Here is a 19,739-nt window from a genome sequence, read left to right as displayed (position 1 = left end):
CCTAATCTTATTAGGTTCATATACAACTACATACTGAAATGTAGATGTGAATAGGATTAATGGTGTTCTGGTTGTTCTAGCTCATTGGTTTGAGGCAATAATAAAATTGCACCTGCTACTGAGTTCTCTCATATGAAATTTGAAAATGTAGGTTGCTGACCTATTTTGTTATAATAAAAAAATATAGGAACATCTTAATTTTTATTGGGAAAAATGTTTCTGTTTATCTGAAACTTTCTAGTGAAGTACGGTAAATAACAGTTTGTCGCATGGCAAAGGAGCGCAACTGTGCTCCTGCTATTAAGACTTCAAAAATAAAAAGAGGCTCTTCAAAGTTAAGATTAGGTTACCTAAGAAAAATAAATGTGGGCTTGAACACACTGTGAAAGTCTTTGAGGAGAAAAATATTTTTTCTTTATTTATTATCGACTTATATTAATTATAGATCGTTTTTTATTTAACTACCATTTTTAAATGTATTTATTAATTTATGTCATTTCTATGATCATAAACTAAAAATGTCAACAGGGATCTCACCGCAGTGTGGCTTTAACTCTTAGCTCCGCCCATTGGCTCAATATGGGCCAATCACAACACACTACGAGCCCGTAGAAAAACACTTAGCCAATCAGTGTGCACTACGGCTAGAGCCGGAGCAGGATTTCTGTGTTTGTGTGTCCGATGATCAGTCAGGCTGTGTGTATGTGTGTGAGTGTGAGAGTGAGTGTGTGTGCGTGTCTGAATGCGAGCGAGTTTGGTGTTATTTTATTATTTTTAAAGGAACATCTTTGAGTTAAAACTGTGTTAGAGTAAAAGAAGGCTTCCGGAGGAGAACATGTTAACCTACCTGGAGCATACGAACTCAGATGAAGTGGTAAAGAAGTAGTTTGCTGCGTACAGCTCATGAACACAAGACGCATCTACGCAGTTTAACTAAATTCGGTTTAACATCTTTATCGACATCGGCTAACCTGAAGTTCAGATTGATTTTTTAAAATTTTGTCGTAACTAGTAGGTTTTCAAGTAAAAATGCCTTCTGTAGGTCGCTCAGGTTAGCTAATGAACTTGTAATCGTCATTTAAAAGACATCAAAGTAGCTTATTATTGGTGATAACCATAAGCTACTTTACATAAAATGCTAAAGACACTGACGAAAAAGCTGAGAAGACATTCACTCAATGAAATCCATCCTTTCCAGCTGAAGGTAAGTTGGAATCAGTTTCTGTTAGAAAACATGGTTGTCATTGCAGGGAAAACATCTGAGAAAGACATTAGCCTGAGTGGGTGCAGCTTGGCTTTACTTTAGTCAGATTGAAGTCCTTGTAATGACTCCTGCAAGGGGTAATAATGAGTTAATTACCATTCTTTCCTTTTCAGTTCTCCATTTTGCCTCGGTAATTTTATTTATTTTTTTTTTTACTTTTGTGTGTTCTCAAATCTGTAGTTTTCTCTGCCTTTGAGCTCATTACGACTCATTCAGTACCATGTTTGAAGGCATTTTCAACTCTTTTCCAGATGTGGATAATATAGCTTTTACTCATGCTTTGCTGTGTGTGTGTGTGTGTGAGTGTGTATGAGTGAGTGAAGGAGAGAGAAGGAGAGTAACACATTTGCACTCATTTTCTTCAGGCTCTATAATTGCTCTACGTGTCAAGACAAACATTGAACAACAATTTGGATCTATAGACAGACTAGAAAAAAAACAAACATAGTACTTTTAAAAACTGCTCTGAGCCATAATTATCCCAACAACTACAATTTTCCACAGCTGAACCCACGTACGTGCTCTCCTTTGTCACTGCTTGCTCAGTTTGCACAATGCCCCTTTTTTACTTAGGAGACGAGTGAATAGTGTCCTCCATGGGTCACTAACTTGCTCCATCTATACTATTGTGCATCAGCCGACTGTATGTCGGTCGCATGGCTGCCATTTTGTGCCAAATTGCTTCCGTTCAAAAGGCCCAGCCGAGGATACTGACACTGAAAATGTGCAACCTCTATTGTCCACATTTGTTTATGTTTATGTGTTCCCACTCAGTGATATAATCCTTTCCTCTGGATGATGGGAAATATGAAGTTCTCCAGTGCAGATCATTATGAAAACAACCTCCTCAAACCCAGCAAACCACATTAAACTATTTGACCTTTACCAGAGACAAGATCCATACAACGATTGGGACAGTCTTACTGAGCACTACACAGAAATGTATCAAAGAGAGTAAATTACCACTTCTTTGTAGTACCCAAATGACAGTGGATATTTGAGACTTTTAAAAATCACTCAGCCAGTTTTTCCATGACAGGCTCTGATTAGAGAATACTTTTTCTAATCTTTGGTGTGTTAATTGCATCAAAACTGTTGAACGTTCTATTTTTCAGTGTATAACTGCATCACCCATGGCATGGAAGTTGATGGACTTTTTTCAAGTTGAATAAAAAAAAACAGAAAAAGGTTACGGACATTACTCTGATGTGAGTAGTGAATGGAGATAATCTTGTTAATCCCTTTATTTTCTGTTAGATTCAAAACTGCAGCCACTATCTAAGAGGCTGTAGTAGATTTTATCATGTTTGGCCTTTGTAAAACTGATTTAGTACATCAGACCTCAAGGAGAACAGAAACTTTGCATCGACCAGGACAAGCCAGACTACTAAGCATTGCTAAGAAAGTGTAGGTGCTTGTCCATGCAGGTTCATTGGGATGCTCTTGGCTCACGTGGCAATAGATGGAGTACAATGTGGAAACCACCACTTCATCACAGGGCTCACATTGTTCTTAGGTGTGGTCACCAATTTACCTAACAGTCATAGTTTGAGACTGCGGGACAAAATCAGAGTACCCAGAAAGAACAGGCAATCTCCATGCAAAAAGACTCCAAGCTTGGGATTCGATCCCAGGACCTTCTCGCTGCACGGTGGCCACTGTGCTACCATGCAACCTACTTTATGTTTATTAATTTGAGAATTACAGGGTAGATGAGGATGGACTTCTGATGTTTACAAAATCCTGAAATATAGTTTCATTGGGCCATTTGACTCTGGCATTTTTAGTATTTGAAGCTATGATTTTCATGCAGCCATTTTTTTGTGCCCTGGAGATTTGACGCCTTAAAAATTAGGCATTTGCTCATACAGTTTTCATCTCTGATTGTTATTTAAAGATGATAATATTCACTTATGCGCTTAAAAAAAACTCATAGATTTTCAGAGCAGTAAAGTTGTCTTCCATTAGTATTACAATTATTCACCAATGAGCTTCATCATGTTTTACCAGACATGATGCATATAGCTATAGTAGTGATCATGTTTTGATCCAGTTAACAATTTTATTCACTTTGCTAAAGTGCTAAGCTAACATTAGCAAGCTTACTTTGCTGTGACTGATGGATTGACTTCTAATACAGTTCAGAGCCGGTCAAATGGGGCCGATTGCATTACAGTGGGTTAAAAACATGTAGATTATTAGGGAAACTCTAGATTTGCTACATCGTGTACACAGGCAATAATGTGATTTGCAAGCTATGCACAGAAAAATAGTAATGATTGTTGAAGATTCGGCTGCAAGTGTAAACAAAAAAAAAAAAAAAAATCCATGGCCAGATTGTTTGCTTCTTGTACAACTGATATAAAATCAGTCAGCAGATCAAGAATGGATAGTGAGATTTGAGTTTACTCTTAATACTAATAAATTATAAATACTTGAACCTCAACATCTTGAGGTTTAAGTCATTCCTAAAACTTTATAAGCATGGAACAAAGAAGCATTTTACAGGTTTGCTAAAATATAAAACAAAACAATCCGATATGCAAACGTGAATGCTACAGCTGCCGTCATTATTTATTAGCCGGTTTCCAGGACATGTCGGAGATTAATTTATATTGAATTGCAGTGGTCATTGTAATATCAGCATGTGAAGCACTAAAATTGTCAAGGACTGTATAGATGCAATATTTAGTGGACCATTGCATTTCAAATCCAATATATCCATGCTCTGCTTCCTCGTAATATAGTTGGCCAATTGTTGCCAATATAGTTAGTAATAGTTAACCAATGTAATATAGTTGGCCAACCCTTACTGCCCATAACCTCCACACTGGGTAATGATTTCAGTGAAGTTTATAGAAAGTAAACTTTTCATAAAAAGAAAGGAGAAAAGAGTGAGGAAAATACTTTTGTCTCAACAGATGTTGCCAATGTGACGGTCGGTACAATTATTTCAATTGCATGTTTTCATACTCAGACATTAATGAATAGACCCAATCGATTGCATGGTGTAGTCAACTCGAGTCTCTCTAAAGTGTGGACTGCAAGTATACAGGTTATACAGTAGCAAACCTAAACTTTGCTGTGAGAATTCTAGAAGGTCCAGCCACTTTCCTTTGTATAAATTCAACCAAAATCTCCAGTTCAGTAGACAGCATGAACAGGAGCCAGTTTGTTAACAATTAATTAACCTCAATTGTTAATGTTTAAACAGCAAAACTTGGCCCATTTATTCCCATGTACATTTATAAACCCTGATCTGGGGTTAGCATCTTAATGAAAACTATTTATCTGCACTTTGACTCAGGAGCCACATATTCAAGCTTTGCATCACAACTTTGCGCATGCTTGTGCCATGTTCTTTCTTTGCTGCTTCTGGTGCACATGTGCAGCAGTTTCTTGGAGGCTGATTTGCATGGAAGAACATCTGAAGCAGCATTAGATCCTTGTGATTTGTGCTGTATCTCAGTTTGTAAGGTTGCTCTGCCCATGCAGAGCCCACTAAAGCTGGCCTTTTATCTGGTACTTTATAAAATTACTTCCAGCAGAGAAAGCGAGCCCATTTTTCAAATATTTTCACTGATTGGGTTTTACTCCTTAAGTGAGCCCATAGTTTGTTTTTTTTAAATCGGCATAGCTTACAGCAGGTTCTCTTTGATGTCGTTCCATCTTGTTCGTTAAAAGTAGCTGCTTATTGCTAAAAATGGCAAACCAAAGTCAGACTTCTCTGAATTCTAGACTTCTTCTCCTGTTTCCGAGGGCTGGTTTGCACACAGATTTTAAATTGGAGTTTGGTCTTCGTGCAGCGATCCAGGCGCTCGAGGTGATCAAAACTCGGCCTAACTTGAGTTAAAAATCCACATGTGTGCAAGAGAAAAGAAATCGACCATCTCTGATCTTGTACCGGTGTGTTTTGTGAGGCAGTGTCCGTGTCAGTTTGGAAGGACGGAGCAACGCTGATGTGTGTGTGAACTGGGTGGTGTGAGTACGCTTTGACATTGCCATTGATCCAGCTTAGCAAGCTGCTCAGTGATGCAGGGGGCTGACAAGGATTTCATTCAACTGTTCTTGACACACAAGCACACAACTCTTTGTCCGGGTTAGTGTGCATTAATAAAAAGTAGTTTTTTTTAATGCTTAAATATAAAGATCAGAGAAGTCTGTTTAAAGCTTAAACAAGGATGGGCAAAGAAAGCAATTGTTATGGGCCAAGAAACGCCGTCTCAGTTATTATATTTGACAGTGTCATTTTGTCTCCGCGTTTTGTTGCATCTGCAGAACCCAAAAGGAAGCTGAACTAAAAGTGAGTGCTAACTTTGTAAAGATTATTGTCGTATTCATCTGAGAAGGATGTCTTGACCCCGGTTTCTATTCCTCTGGGCCTTAAACATTTAATTGGTGATATAGATATTAGGAAAATAGCATTTCATGTTTTTTTTTCCCTCAAAATTGGATTCTCTAAGAAAAAATTTAAAGTCTTGCATACTTAGCTATTGAAATCATTATTAAATACTATCTATATTCTTTTTGGGTTGCCATGTGGCTCAGTGATGTAATAAGATAAATACGAAATGGTTCTTATGGTTTATTAACCCATAAGAAGTCAAAACTTGTACAGAACATCCCTCTGACTGCTACGAACTAAAGTTCTGAGAACTTTGGGTCACAATACAGCTTTCGCATGCTTAGTCATGTAGAACGTTGTGCTTTTGACTATGAAAAAATAAAAAATACTTTTTCCAATGTTATTGCTTTATTATCCAGTAACACATGTACATAAATAATTTAAAGCAAAGACGGCTGACTTGACTCCCTCCACAGAGAATGTAAGTTACAAAGAATTATTGCTAAAGAAGCTGGCTGTATTCAAGCTTGTGAATAGAAAGTTGAGTGGAAGGAAAAAATGTGAAATAAAATGTGAATGTATGAGCCTATATAACACAAGAGCTCCTTTTTGTAGTGAATTAGTAAACATAGATGCATAGTACCCTAATGGAGTTACTAGGCATCTCTTCAGCGACTGAAAGTTTACCTTTTAATTTTGAATATATAAATATTTTGTGTGCTAAAATGCTTTAGCACTACAGTGGAGTTTGAACAAGATACTTCCTTCTCACCTGTTTTTCATATCTACCATCAGACGACCTGTCTAACCATAAGCTGATTGTCAGTTAGGCAGGATCTTGTTTTTTGTTGCAGCAAACTGTGAAACCATGCCAGAGCAGAAACATTATCAGATGTGGGTCACAGAAAAACACATGCAAAGTTTTCAGGTTCCCTCTTCCACAGTAACAATCCCTCCTGTCAGATGCTGCAAATATACAACAGACACTAAGGAATGAGTCCAAAACGGCACATTGTCAAGAAACCAACTTTAAATATGCAGGAGCGAAGCTCACTGGCTGTTCGTGTAGTTGCAGTACGTCTGTGTACCGACTTAGACTCCCGTTTATGTTGATTTAGTGTTGTGTTTTGGTCCATCAGTGTGTTTTTCACTATGGCTACATGTGAGTTGGTCCAGTTTAGAGTCAGAGATGCAGTATTACTATGACATACGCCCGTATCCTACACAAGGGTCCTCTGATCCATGAGCCTTTGAGGTGACTCCCGGGGCGAAGGAAATGCCAAATCATTACTGTCAGCTTAACTTGCTGTCAGAGGGACAGTGATCGCTCTGTGGAGAAGTTTCCAGACAGAAGCTCCAAAAGCTAAATATGGTAGAAGAAAAATGAACTCATTTCAGGGAATACACATGGCTCTCTTGAGGACATCTATAAGTACTTGAGGGATGATTATAGTTTTATTGCTACTTTCCTGCGCTTTTGTTTCTTAGAAAAGAAGAGTTTGAGCAGTTTCATTGACGATGGCTGACAATAGTTAATAGCACTTAGCAAAGACATTCCCTGCATGAAGTTGTTGCTCAGAGTAATTTTTTTTATTTATTTATTTTGTATCGAAACCCCTTGAACCGTGTGGCTCAGGAAAGCCTGACGGTTGTAGAAATACCGTCCAGTTGAGAAATCTGGACATTCCAGCATATTAATGTATATAATTAGGACATTATTATTTAAGTATATTTTGATCCAAACTGATGATTAATTAACTGTGATCTGTTGTTTGGCTTACTCTGCCATGACTCACTACATAGTAAGTCTTCCATCATCTCTTGTGACAACATACAAAATATATTAAATCTGATTTCAGACATGAAAACGGGGAAGTTTTGGCTTCGTGATGCAGCAGGACTGTCGAAACAGAGCTCTGCTGAAGAGGCTGCTAAACCAAACAGTGGAATTTCCTTTTAATATCATTTGAATACAGCCTTTGGTTTGTTGGGATTTGGAGCTTTGGCTCCTGTTCCCCCTTTTCACACGTTCTGAGAAGCTTCAGAGCGAAGAGTGTGTGTGTTTTACACACTGTAAGCATATACACCCACACACACATACACACATGCACAGATGGCAGCTGGTCAGCGAAGCCTCTGAGTGGTAATTACTGAGTGTGAGGCGCATTACTTAACTCTCAGCGTTGCATACTGCAGGCTATCTGTATTGTTTCTGCTGCTATAAAGGAGGAACTGATTTTATTTATATATATTTTTAAGCCATGCCTCTTTAGGTCGTGGGAAACAAAGTCTGCAGTTTGTCAACCGGATGACTCAACTTCATGTGTCTATTTTTATTGTGCAATAAAATCAGCTTTTGTTCTCAATGCAACATGAACTGTTGTAGATTTATTGCTGTAAAACAAACACAAAAAAAAAACCATTAAAAACAGTTAAAGAACGGTCATTGTTTCACGTGTCTAAAATGCAGCTTGTATGTATGTAAACATTTTCTGCAAATTAAGGTGCACTCTGTACACTTTAAATTTTTTCCAGTTGCTCTGTGTATTAGTCTGGGACAGTATCTTAACAGATACTAAGTCTGCATTAAGTTTGTCTTGATAGGTTTTTGATCTGGGAATGACGTTACAGCTAATGGCGGACAAATAAAACTGAGATAATCGCCGCCGATTTTGTTGCTTTTTGTAATTAAAGCTGTTAGACACAGCCTCCTTTGGTGACCATGTTGCTACAGTGTGTAAAAGTACCAAAATGTAGAGAAATTTACTGGAAATTTACTAGTCATTATGAGATTATGAGTAGAGTGAATTGTTTTGATTGGTCCAGTTATATATAGACCTCCAGCAGAAGAAATGCAACTTGATTTTTTAATAATGTAATACAGTAGTAGTCGCCTGCCTTACTTAACTGTAATATGTGACAAGCTGAATGTTTTTTTTGTTTGTTTGTTTTTTTGCTGTTTTTTCTTTTAGATTTCCTATCATGGCAGTGGAGAGGGAGGGGAGAGTGATGACTCAGAAGGCGAGAACCAGGAGCTCGCACAGATTGACAGAGGTACATGAGCCATCTAAATCATTTTTCTTGTAAATAATGATTCACATAATTCAGGTTTGATTTTACTAAATGCAAGTAGATAGTTGCATTTGGATCTTTTTTTTTTTTTTTTTTTGACTGGGATTCTTCCTGCTCATTCCTGCTTTAACATCTTCAGAAAGACGGAGAAATTGTGCCCTCACCCCTTTGGCCACCAGCCAGCAGCACAACCAGGGTCCCGTGTCTCCGGCCCGGTTACGACGCCTCCGCCTCCTACTAGATGCCAATCTAGACCGTCACTCATCAGAGGAAGAGCTGGAGCGGATCAGCCGCGGCGACAACAGGAAGTGGGTGTCCAGCTTCCCCCAGCGCCACGGCGACCATCACAGTAGCCCCTCCAGCGATGAAGAAGTGCGGGACCTGTGTGGCTGCCGGTCGCCCCCGGCCTCGGTCAGACCTCTGGTTGAGCCCGGTGCCGCTTGCCTGGCGGCCTCTCCCAGCCCCGTCCTGTTCAGCTCCAGTCCGCCGCGTAACTTGAAACCACCCCCAATGAGGTTTCAGCTCCAGGTGGCTCAGCCACTCGCACGGCCCATCATCCTGACCCACTTCGACCAATCAGCACCTTATAGAAAGTATCGGCACAGCTACAGCGGAGAACCGGGGAGACCCAGTCTGGACCTGGAAAAAATGCAACAGGTTAGTTTCCCAATTTGTCCTCCAAAGTCTACTAACTCTGCAGAATTACAAAGTGCAGAAGAGAAACGGTTTGCTTGTTTCTTTTCACAAATTACTCACCAAGTGGGGAAGCTACTTTGGAACTTTGCAGGTTTTAGTTGTGGTTCAGCGTAGCTTTTATTTCCTTTTATAGGTGTTTAGAACCTGTCTAACCTGTTCCGTATTTCAGAAGAGAGATGTTAAGTTGTGTTATTAGTTCTGCTTTAATTCAAATTCAGACTTTTAAATTGGACTGCAGAGGCGAAGCGTTCAGTTTGACAGAAAATGAACAATAATAATTATTATTGCTTTCATATTTTTAAAACTCTGTTTATTTCAGCTAAATAAACTTTTAATGTAAAGTAAAACTTAAAAATGATCTTTTTCATCAGTTAGTGGCAGAATTGGTACATTTCTCAGATATTATTTGCTCCGTTTTATGTCCGATTTTATATATTGTCATTCCAAGTGAAGCTGAGAAAGCTTCATATCTGTGAAATCGCTCTGATAATCGAGGTAGCAGACTGACGGTGATCTAAAAAACAAAGGAGCACACTGTTTTAGCAAGAGTTGGAGTTGCAGCCATTATCTCTTTGCATTAAAATGGCCTCCCGTGGAGGAAACAGCTGCAAAGAGTATAACCGATAACTAATAACAGTTTTCTGGCTCCTTAATGATTTCAAGGGGAAAGCTTCAGCCAGCAGTGATGGAGACTTCTGGAGGTTCAAGGTCATCTCCTCCTGAGAATAACGCTGGAGAACTGTGTTGCCACCAGTGCAGAGGTTGCTACACGTTGGCAGCAAATAAGTCACACATGTCTAAGAAAAGAAAATATGACAGACTTGAAGGAAGAGAAAAGGATGGCCAGCAGAACAGTAGTCCGAACATATTTAAACTGGAAAATCCTCATTTGATCGGAAGATGATTTGCCTGTTAGAGAAAACAATGACTCAACCAATGTGTCGGGTTGTTCTTCTTTGAAATAATAAAAATAAAAACCACTCCGTCAGTGGGAATTATAGAAGTTATACGAAGAACCGGGATCAATGCTGGCATTTGATGTTTAAAATACTCTATCTGTTCTTAAGCATGCCGCAGAAACGTGTTGTGACACAAAGGGAAACTTTTAAAGGAATAATATTAACACTAAGAAGCATGCAGGACAGCACAAAATGCAAAGAAAGCCTTCCATTTCCTTAGCTGGACACTCTCCACCTCGGTGGTCCTGCTGGAGAGGGATGAAGGAGAGGGAGGGACGGACGGCAGATGTCCGCCCTCATTTCTCACAAAGGCTGGTGAGCGAGGGGAAACGACGAAGGGGTGGGAGGCAGAAGGAGAGGATTAAATAAACAAGAGAAAAACGACAGCCGCTAATGAGTCATGGAGAAGCTGGTCCGCTAATCATTAAAATCCAATAGACCTGTTGGCCCACACAGTGGACAGGACAGTATGCGTGCAGGGAGGGGTGGAGGGGAGGAAGATGCAGGTTTCAGGGCTCCATATGTCCATGCGTTGTGTTTTTTTTTTTTTTTTTTTGAGGGAAAGAAAAGATGATGGGAGACAGTGGGCAGTGCTGATCGAACAGTGTGTGTGCATCCATCATCCAGCCAGCATGTGCACATCCTCCTGCTCCTTTTGCAAGTATCCGTGTGTGTCTGTGAGCGTGTGCACGCTCAGTCAAGTGGAATGGGAGGTGCTGCTGGGTATACAAAAGGGGGCCTGCAGAGGTAGCAAGCAGACTCAGCCGGAGTTTCCCCCGATTAACCCGTTACATGAACGGTCCTGCAGGAGAAACTGGAGAACAGAGTTTAAAAAAATACGGTTAAGGGTTGGCAAATTTCAAGAATTTGGTGCAAGAAAGCAAAAAGTTTCATATGATAATTGTTCTAGGTAAATAGAAAAATATGCAAAGCTTAAAAACATTTTTTTTTGGTAATTTTCTTACACATGTCCCCAAAGAGTTTGGCCACAGCAAGAACAAAATGCTGCATTTATGCGTGCCATAATTTCATTGAAAAGGAAGGTTAAAAGGTCAGCGAGTTGCTTTCTTTAAGTCCCCCACTAATCCCTCGATAATCCACGTCACAGATGAGGTTGAACCATTTGTTAGTGTAATAATCCATGGAAGAGCAACAGTTTGCGTGCCAGATGCAGGTCATATAGAGTGTACACTTGATGCTCACGTTTAATGTAAAAAAACGTGTTTTAGGAGACAAAGCAAGGCTTGAAATTTGACCCACAACTGGAGAACCCGCTGGAAGAGGCGAGCAGATTTCTGGACCAAACTGACCGTTCTTGCCTCTTTCTTGTAAACAAACATTTGAACATGTGCGATTTAGTTTGGAAGAGGGGGTGTTCATACTTTCTCAGCAGCAGCTGGGCCATAGTCACAGACACACTGAAGACTACATCACTTGGATTTTAACTTAAGGTTGGCTGAAATTTGGACCGTGTAACTCCTGCACGAAGATCAATCTCTGACCTAAACTCTCTGGTTTCGGAAGGGTTGTTTCTTGTTACATTGCAGCCATGAACTTCAATGTTTTTGTTGGGATTTTATTTGACAGATGATGACCAACACAAAGCAGCATAACTGTTTTACCAGTGAAAATCTGAAAAATGTGTCTTGCATTTGTATTTAGCCTCATTACTCAGATACCCCTAAATGACATTTCTTAAATAGTCATCTCACCTTAGTCGTGTTTTTGCACAACTACATTTTGTTGCTTCTAGTATTTCTCCATTCATCAGCCCATCTACTCTAACCAGCTTTAGTCCTTGTGAGAGCGTTACCTCAGCATGATGCCGCCACCACCATGTTTCACAATGGGGACATGTCTGTGGTTGTAACGTGACAGAATGTGAAACATTTTGCAGGGTAGGATAATTCTACTGTTTTGGCATAGAAGACGATGATGTGATGATGTAAAAGGTGATGTGGTTGATGGTGTAAAAAAAATAAATAAAAATAAAAACCGTGTCCTGATAAGTGGGCAAAGTTTAGGTTTATATGAATGGACAATATGGGATCCCAGATGAAACCAGGTGCTGATCTGAACTAAAGTAAATTGTGACTCTTAATCTGGCAGATTGTTGTGACAAACCAGCAACTTCTTATTTCACAGCCGCACATCACATCTGGGTGAAATCCACATAGAAACGTACAAGAGTGTATTTTGAAACCAAGCCTCGGCAGGGAGCCTAATTTCTGTTTTCACGTTCACGTTTAGGTGGTCTGCTCTCCCAGTTGTGCCACTGACACAGAATAGATCAGGGTTGGCATGAGGTGAGGACGGGGGCAAGTGGACGGCAGTTCTCTGTCCCACATCACAACAGCAGGAGTCTTGTGTTTCCATTCTTTCCCGAGGTCCTTGGAAGCTGCCTCCCCAAACTTCAGACAATTTGATGATTGTGTGGTCCCTCCGCCCCCACTGTGTGTCTTTCTTTTTCTTTTCTTTTTTTTCTGAGAATGGCGAAGCTGCGCGGACATGGAGGGAAGAGGGAGACAGGATATTGCATAAGCTCCGAGTGTTTAGTTTTAGTCAGACAGCTGGATTTACATCCTGATTCACCCTTTTGTCATGCTAAGATATCACATTTCACGACTGAAATGTTCTGAAATCTTCTGTATTCGGTAGTGTTCTGTGGTTCACTCTATGTCAAGTTCACTCCACCTATGCATGTATGTATAAATAACATTTTTCAGAAAGCTGTTCGTGCTGCTGAACATGTCTGTTCTCCACAGAAAATGCTGCTTAAGAAGAACTGTGGAGGGAAAACACGGACAATGAAGATTCGGGTGAGTTTCTTGCGACGACGTTTTCATAAACTAGGCATTTCCAGATAAATGACTTGTTAAAATCACTTGGAATTTCAATTTTAAGAAACATATCTTCTTTCTAAATAAAATTGTAGAAACAGACATGGGATCTATGCGGGGTGTTTGGCAGGAGGTTCACTACACGTAGCACACTTTCCTGGAAAAGCAAAGTAGTGATTTACACACAGTTCTACTGTCGTTTTGAGTTAGTAGTGATGAAAAGTGATCGCTTGTCAATATTGTATATTTATGAGGTTGCGTTGACATTTTACCAAAGTTTAATGTTGCTCTCAAGAGGGGCTGCAGCTCTGTGTAAACGATTATCTGTGGGATTTTCAAAATGCTCTAAATCCCAGCTCCGCTTTTCATAGCAGCTTGATCAGAGACTAGTGCGGTGCTGCCTCTCCCCCACCTGTTGCTGCTCACTGCCAGAGACTGCTGAAAGGATGCACCTGCATTTTTCTAGCTCTCACCAAAAAATGACAAACATTGGGATTTGGTATTTTTTCTGCCCACCAAAAAACTTAAAGTCATTGTGTGGAAGCTAAAAGCAGGCCAAAATATTATTAACAGAACTATAATTAAGTGTTACAATGTTTAATTTGTGATTCATTTAGCAGCAGGTTAATGTGCTTTTATACACAGCACAACCAGCTTATCAAGTTATTTCTTCCTCCGCTTTACACTGATAATGCAGCTCTTTTTTTTTTTTTTCTCTACAAGAAAACATACACTCTGCTCTCTTTGTTTAATTTTTGAAAGCAAATTAATTGGTGAATGTAAACGCAGGCACAGGTTGAGCAGGAAGGACTCTTTGTCGAGCGGGATGTAAAGGATGGTGGTTCTCATTACGGCTAAGGTTGCTCCGTTGCCCTGTGAACAGCCGAGCCGGTCCTGTGGCCGGCTCCTTGATCGCCATCCAACTCCACACTGGGACGGCATCTGGCCTTGCCGTTCGTTCCCATGCCCTCCTAGCTGCAGAAAATCTGATGGCGCCATCAGCTCCGCACCGCATCGATGCTTTCAAGCTTCCTTCGTCAGGTTTATCACACCCAGCGACCTTTGTTGCCCCCAGCTTAGTTGCTTTAAGAGGGCGCTGAAAGCTTTGCGAAAGTGTCCTGATGGATCTGAAGAACATCTTCACTAAACTGTGTAAAAAAAAAAAAAAAATGTTTTTTTTTTTTGTGTGTGTGTTGTTGTTGCTGTTTGAGGGGAAGCTCGACTGGAACGAGCCTCGGCTTCTTGGCGCGGAGCAGCCCACTCCAGAAGGACGCGCAGTGTGCTGAGAGAAGTGACGTTATTATCACGTTGTGTGGGATAGTGTCAGTGGAGCCTTATCACACTCTTGTTTATGTATACACACCAACTGTGGCTGCAGCTCGTGTGCTTCGCGCGCCCCAGCTTTGTGTGTGGAGATGGAAAGCGAGGATGATCTTTGAGTGAGTGGCGGTGAGAGGTAGAGGAGGAGGAAGAGGAGGTGGAGTGCGTGCGGCTCCCTTGTGGTGTTTTTCCAGGGATGGAGTCATTTTCCATTTATAGCCTGGGCCGGCTGCGATCTGTTTAGCTCCACTGAAACACACAAGTATTACTCATTATCCTTCATTCTCTCTCACTGGTTGTGTTGTCCATGTCGGTGACGTCTGCAGGCACTGGGTCCTTTCCAGCTTGTAGATTTTTCCTTTTTATTTTTTTCTTTCCTTGTAGCTGCACACAGCAAGTCTTTGAGCTGCTTGGAAACAGTTTTTTTTTTTTGTTTGCGCCACTCATCTGTTTCCCCGCCTTTTATCTGCAAACGCTCGATTTCCTGGCTGCGGACCAGAAGAGACACTGGAGCTGATGGGGCCCTACGTTTCAAGCAACTCAAGCATGAGAGTAGTCGCAGGGGTCAGGGAGGTCGGCAGTGGTGTGTATGAAGAGGAGGGGTCAGTTGGTAAAACAGATTTGGCTGCTTCTGACTGTTCTTTTTGTGTGTGTGTGTGTGTGTGTGAGAACGGGACACCATGTTGGAAGCAGAACTGATGGCGTCTGGAGTCAGCCGCCATGAGAAGTTTTTAGCTGAGCCGAGTGACGACTGATGGAAGTGAAGGAAATGGTGCAGTTATGGTTGCAGTGGATAAAAAAACGTGCTGCACAGCATTACTTCAGTTTGGGCTGAGGTTAATTACAAGGATATGATGCAGGTCTTCAGAAAAATATATAGTTTGTTGTAATAAAAAAACAAAAATAAAAAACAACAAAAGAAAACTTTCTGCCAACAAGAGAAGTAAAAAGTGCCACATTACACACAGGCATACTTTAATGGGACCTTATGTCCAAACAAAGTAGCAAATACTTTTGAAGAGTGAGGAAAAGGTTATAAGACATTCTGAGTATTTCTAAGTAAAAATCTGAAAAGTGTGGCATGCTTTTGTTTCTTAAAATCAGTAGTTGGTAGAATCACATTTTCCTGCAATTACAATTTCAAATCTTTTGAAATGGATTCCTATCAGCTTTCTACATCGAGAGCCTTGGTTTCGTTAACCGAATATTAAAACTTTTTGACTGTTGTTTTTTTTTGTTTGTTTTTCTTTTAACAATGACTGAATAGTTTGAAGACCATCCGTCATTTTACAATTCACACTCCTGACAACTTGCTGCAGAAGCGCAGTTGTTCAGAGCATCATGTCAGACCTGGATGCTACAGTGGATCTCATGATCTGGGAGCTGACACCGCATTGAAGGGTTATGGAGGTTATGAAGCGAGTCTGTGACCAATGCAGCTGAACCACTTTAAATTTAAATACACGAATACTTGCGCAAGCACTGTATGACCTGAAGATTTTACAGCTACTTTGTTCAACTACGGGGTGAGTAAGGCAAAGAGAGCAGTATCAATATCTAAAACCAGATAAGGATCACATCCTGGAAGCTGTTTTATAATCAGAATAGGTTTATATTTAGAGCAAGAAGTAAACTCTCGGTATAGCCAGGCTACTAAGAGTCAAAGTAATAGCACTGTTTCCTCTTATGGTATTTAACCATGAGCACAGCAGGGAAATATTCAGGGACCTTCCTGAAGTTAGAATGTCAGTCCTCTCTTTTCAATCTTGCAAAGGCAGCAAACGAGCATTTGTTTCAAACTCTTATAATTTCTACAGATGCATTTTTTTTTACAAACTTTGGTTAATTATAATTTCTCTTTATGAACAAATAATATAAGACCTAAGAACAACATTTAAATGATTTCTTGTCTTTCCGTTTTGAGTATTTATTTGCTATTTACTTTAGAAGCAGAGTTCACATTTCAAGCTAGCATTACCGTGTTTTGTTAGCGAGGCTAGCGTTTTGAAAACTGCAGTCTCCAAACTCTCGTAAATGTTGAGTCCTTCACTTAAATCTGAAATCTCTGAAATGTGAACACCTGAACTGATGGTAAAATAGTTCAGTTTAAAGGGTCTTCACTCGGTAACAGCCTGCACGCCGAAGAGTGTTGCTGCGAGGGCGACACAGAGTGTTGCGGCGTAAACATACCCGTGTGGTATGTTTAGTGATCTGGGTTTTTGGGTTTCCCTTCTTACAGTTCTGATTTATTTGAATGTTCAATCAGAAAATGTTTGCAGTGTGTTTAGAAGTTTTAACCAGACTTCGCCTCCGCTGAGTTTTGTCAAAATTGTTCGGACTTTCAGAAATGTCCTGATTACCTCATTGTAGTGTGGCCGACTTGTTGCAGCCACCATATGGAGAAGATCTTTTTAGTATTCGCTTTTATGTTCTCAGTTTCCCACATCTCACTTTCTCCTTTTTGTTTTTTCTTTTCCCATTTTTTTTTTTTTTTTTTTTTTTTTTACCGTTTAAATCAACACCACGATTCAACTCTCCTGTGGTTGTGGGAATTGTTGCTGAGTTACGGCAGCTGGATCCCTGAAGCCGTTGGCTGAAGTTATAAAGCTACACCTGTGGCCTCACTACGAAGGATTTATCTGAGAGACACCAGTCGGCCACAGCGATACATCCATCTCAGTTTTCAGTTTCTGTGAGGAATTGGCTCGCCGCAGCCCTGGAGAAAGTGCAGCCTCACTGCCAAATCCAACAAAGTAATTTCCTGCCGTTTCCTGTGGGGAGGAAAATGACTCTGGCTAATTTTAGAAAGGAGGGATGGTGGAGGTGAGGGGAGAGAGGGTGCTTTCTGCAAGTGGGGAAAGTATTATTGTCCCGAAATCCCCTCCAAGATTGAAACAAAATCAGTAGAAGTGTTTTTCCAGAGGAGTCAGAGACATTTAATCCTGTTGTTTATGAACGAATCATTTATTTTTTTTCTGTCTTTAGAATCTTACCGGCAGTCGTCCTCCGCCCAGGTACACCTACGACCCTGCCATCTTCGCTTTCCGCTCCCTGAGCACAGCGCCCCCCTGTAGATCCTTGACTCCGTCCGAGGACCCTCCTTGCTCCTAAGCAGACGTCGTCACAACGTCCACCAGACTCCGACCTGGACCGCTTCACCATCTTCTTCTTCTTCTTCTTTTTTTGTTTTCTAAACTCTGTGGCACGTGAAGGACCGAGCTTCGGAAAGGTGTTCATCTAAAGGTGGAACTGTTGCACTCTCAGGTAATCCCTCCCTGCCCCTGGGGATCTCTGCCGGAGCCAGGACACGACTCGGCAGAAATCACTTTGTATAGTTGTAATTCAGGATCATTCGTTACACAAACACGGACCAAGAAGGGGGTTAACCTTGCTGAAGACTGTTTGGATCACACACAGAAGGGAATGATGCATGTTAGACAATCAAGTGGTTCCAGGGTTTCTTCCTATCTAAACAACAAAAAAAAAAAAAAAGACTCCTCTATCCTGTTACTGTTAGACTGAGATGGCGGTCGCATTTATCTGTCTGACACTACTTCTCTGGATGTGTTGCTGCAAACACCGTACTGTAAGGTCGCGCTATAACAAACATGTATGACCGTAGTTGAATAGTCGACTCTCGATGACGACGACTCGTCACTCGTCGGGAGTTCCCCGTATTCTCTTTTCTTGCATGTATCCCAGACCTCTGCAGAAACCGAGATCTGGTGGAAACATTTATGACTGTAGGGTTGCTGCACATTTGGCTAATCTGTTGTTCTGGATAGCCTACTCGTAGTGTGCCATTTCAGTTTAATTTTTTATTTCCAGTAATGTACCTCGGTTACATTCTAGGTAGAAGAGGACCACTGGTCTATCTAAAGATTACTTAATGCCTTGAAATGACATTCCTGCTATATTAAGGTCTGAGGTACTTCCCACGCCCTGAAACGAGCTCAAACGCGTCACCGCTGTAACTAAGACTTCGCTGAAATGAATGTAACATTGTGACATGTTTTCGTCCATTGTTGCACTAAAACACAATCCAATAAATGCTCTGTGGCCTCTTCTTTGTGAGGTGATGTCATTTTATTTCATAATGTGCTGAAAGCAGTGCAACACCTTTCAAAATTATTCACACGGTTTAGTCTTCTGTTTAGCAGAAGAGACGGATGGAAGAAGGGCGGAGGTGTGTTGCAGAAAATGAACACGGGGACATCACCCTGAACGTACCAGCCCTGTTATGAAACACGGTGGTGGCTGCATCATGCCATGAGTATGCTGTCTTCAGCAGAGCTGGTTAGAGTCTGTGGTAGGGCTTTGCAGGCTCTTAATAGCTTTGGCTAAAATGAAAAATGTAATGTTTTGAAATGTAAATATTACAAAAAATGCAAATTTAAGCACATTTTCGCTTGTTTTTGTGGAAAGATGTCATCGAATTTTAACGAGAGTAACCCTAAAATTACCAGTAATATATTTTTTAAGATGTTTTCTGACTTTTTGCACAAATAGGAAAAAATGTGTACATCATCTTTGTGCTGAAGTTGTTTTTCTCTACTTTATAGACAAAGAATTACTTACTGGTGGTCATATAAAAATACATTTCCTGTAGAAGATATTTATTGAAAATTTTAAATTTGTTTTTTCCTTTTTTTGTCAAAAGATCATTTATGGTTCTGAAGTTATCTTTAGCTGGACTGATGGTAAAAAAACAAACAAAAAAAAAAAACGGCTCTTTGGATTGTAAAGGCTGTAGACTCCTGGTTTTTAGGAACATTTCTAGAGCTTCAGTTCATACAGGAAGAAAACCAGTTAGAAGCTGCAAAGACTTGAGATTGGAGCTTCACTTTCTAACCCTAAACATACAGCCAGAGCTAGAATGGAAAAAGTTTAGATCAAAGCATATTTATGTGATGGAATCTGTGGCATGACTTAAAAACTCCTGTTAAGACGCTTTCCACTCGGTCTGACTGAGCTTCAGCTATTTTGTAAAGAATGTGCAAAAGCTTTAATCTCCACATGTGGAAAATCTAAGACGTGCAGCTGCAGTTGAGGAGTAGTCCATCCGTCCTCTACACCTGCTTGCAGGGTCGCTGGACAGGTCGCACAGGTTAAACGATCATGCACGCACTCGTACCGAAGGGCAATTTAAAGAACCCAATTAACCTCAGTCATGTTGTTGGGAGTCTGGAGGAAAGCCGGAGTACCCAGAGATGCAAACGCCTTGAAGAATAGCTCCAGGCTGC

At 40.6% G+C, this 19,739-nt stretch overlaps 1 protein-coding gene across 1 annotated transcript; it reads left to right on the top strand.

The window, feature by feature from the left end:
• Window positions 1–655: 655 nt before the first annotated feature.
• LOC106928088 (uncharacterized) lies at window positions 656–18,563 on the top strand. The gene is made up of 5 exons (XM_015004139.2): window positions 656–1,204; window positions 8,582–8,663; window positions 8,821–9,338; window positions 13,102–13,155; window positions 17,482–18,563. Exons 1-5 carry the CDS (start codon window positions 1,136–1,138, stop codon window positions 17,605–17,607), a joined length of 849 nt encoding a protein of 282 aa, XP_014859625.2. The 5' UTR covers window positions 656–1,135; the 3' UTR covers window positions 17,608–18,563.
• Window positions 18,564–19,739: the final 1,176 nt, after the last annotated feature.

Source organism: Poecilia mexicana, unplaced genomic scaffold (genome assembly GCF_051168715.1).
Source record: "Poecilia mexicana isolate PSO_F unplaced genomic scaffold, ASM5116871v1 scaffold_22, whole genome shotgun sequence".
Taxonomy (NCBI): Eukaryota; Metazoa; Chordata; class Actinopteri; order Cyprinodontiformes; family Poeciliidae; genus Poecilia; species Poecilia mexicana.
This window is presented reverse-complemented; position numbering and strand designations above follow the sequence as displayed.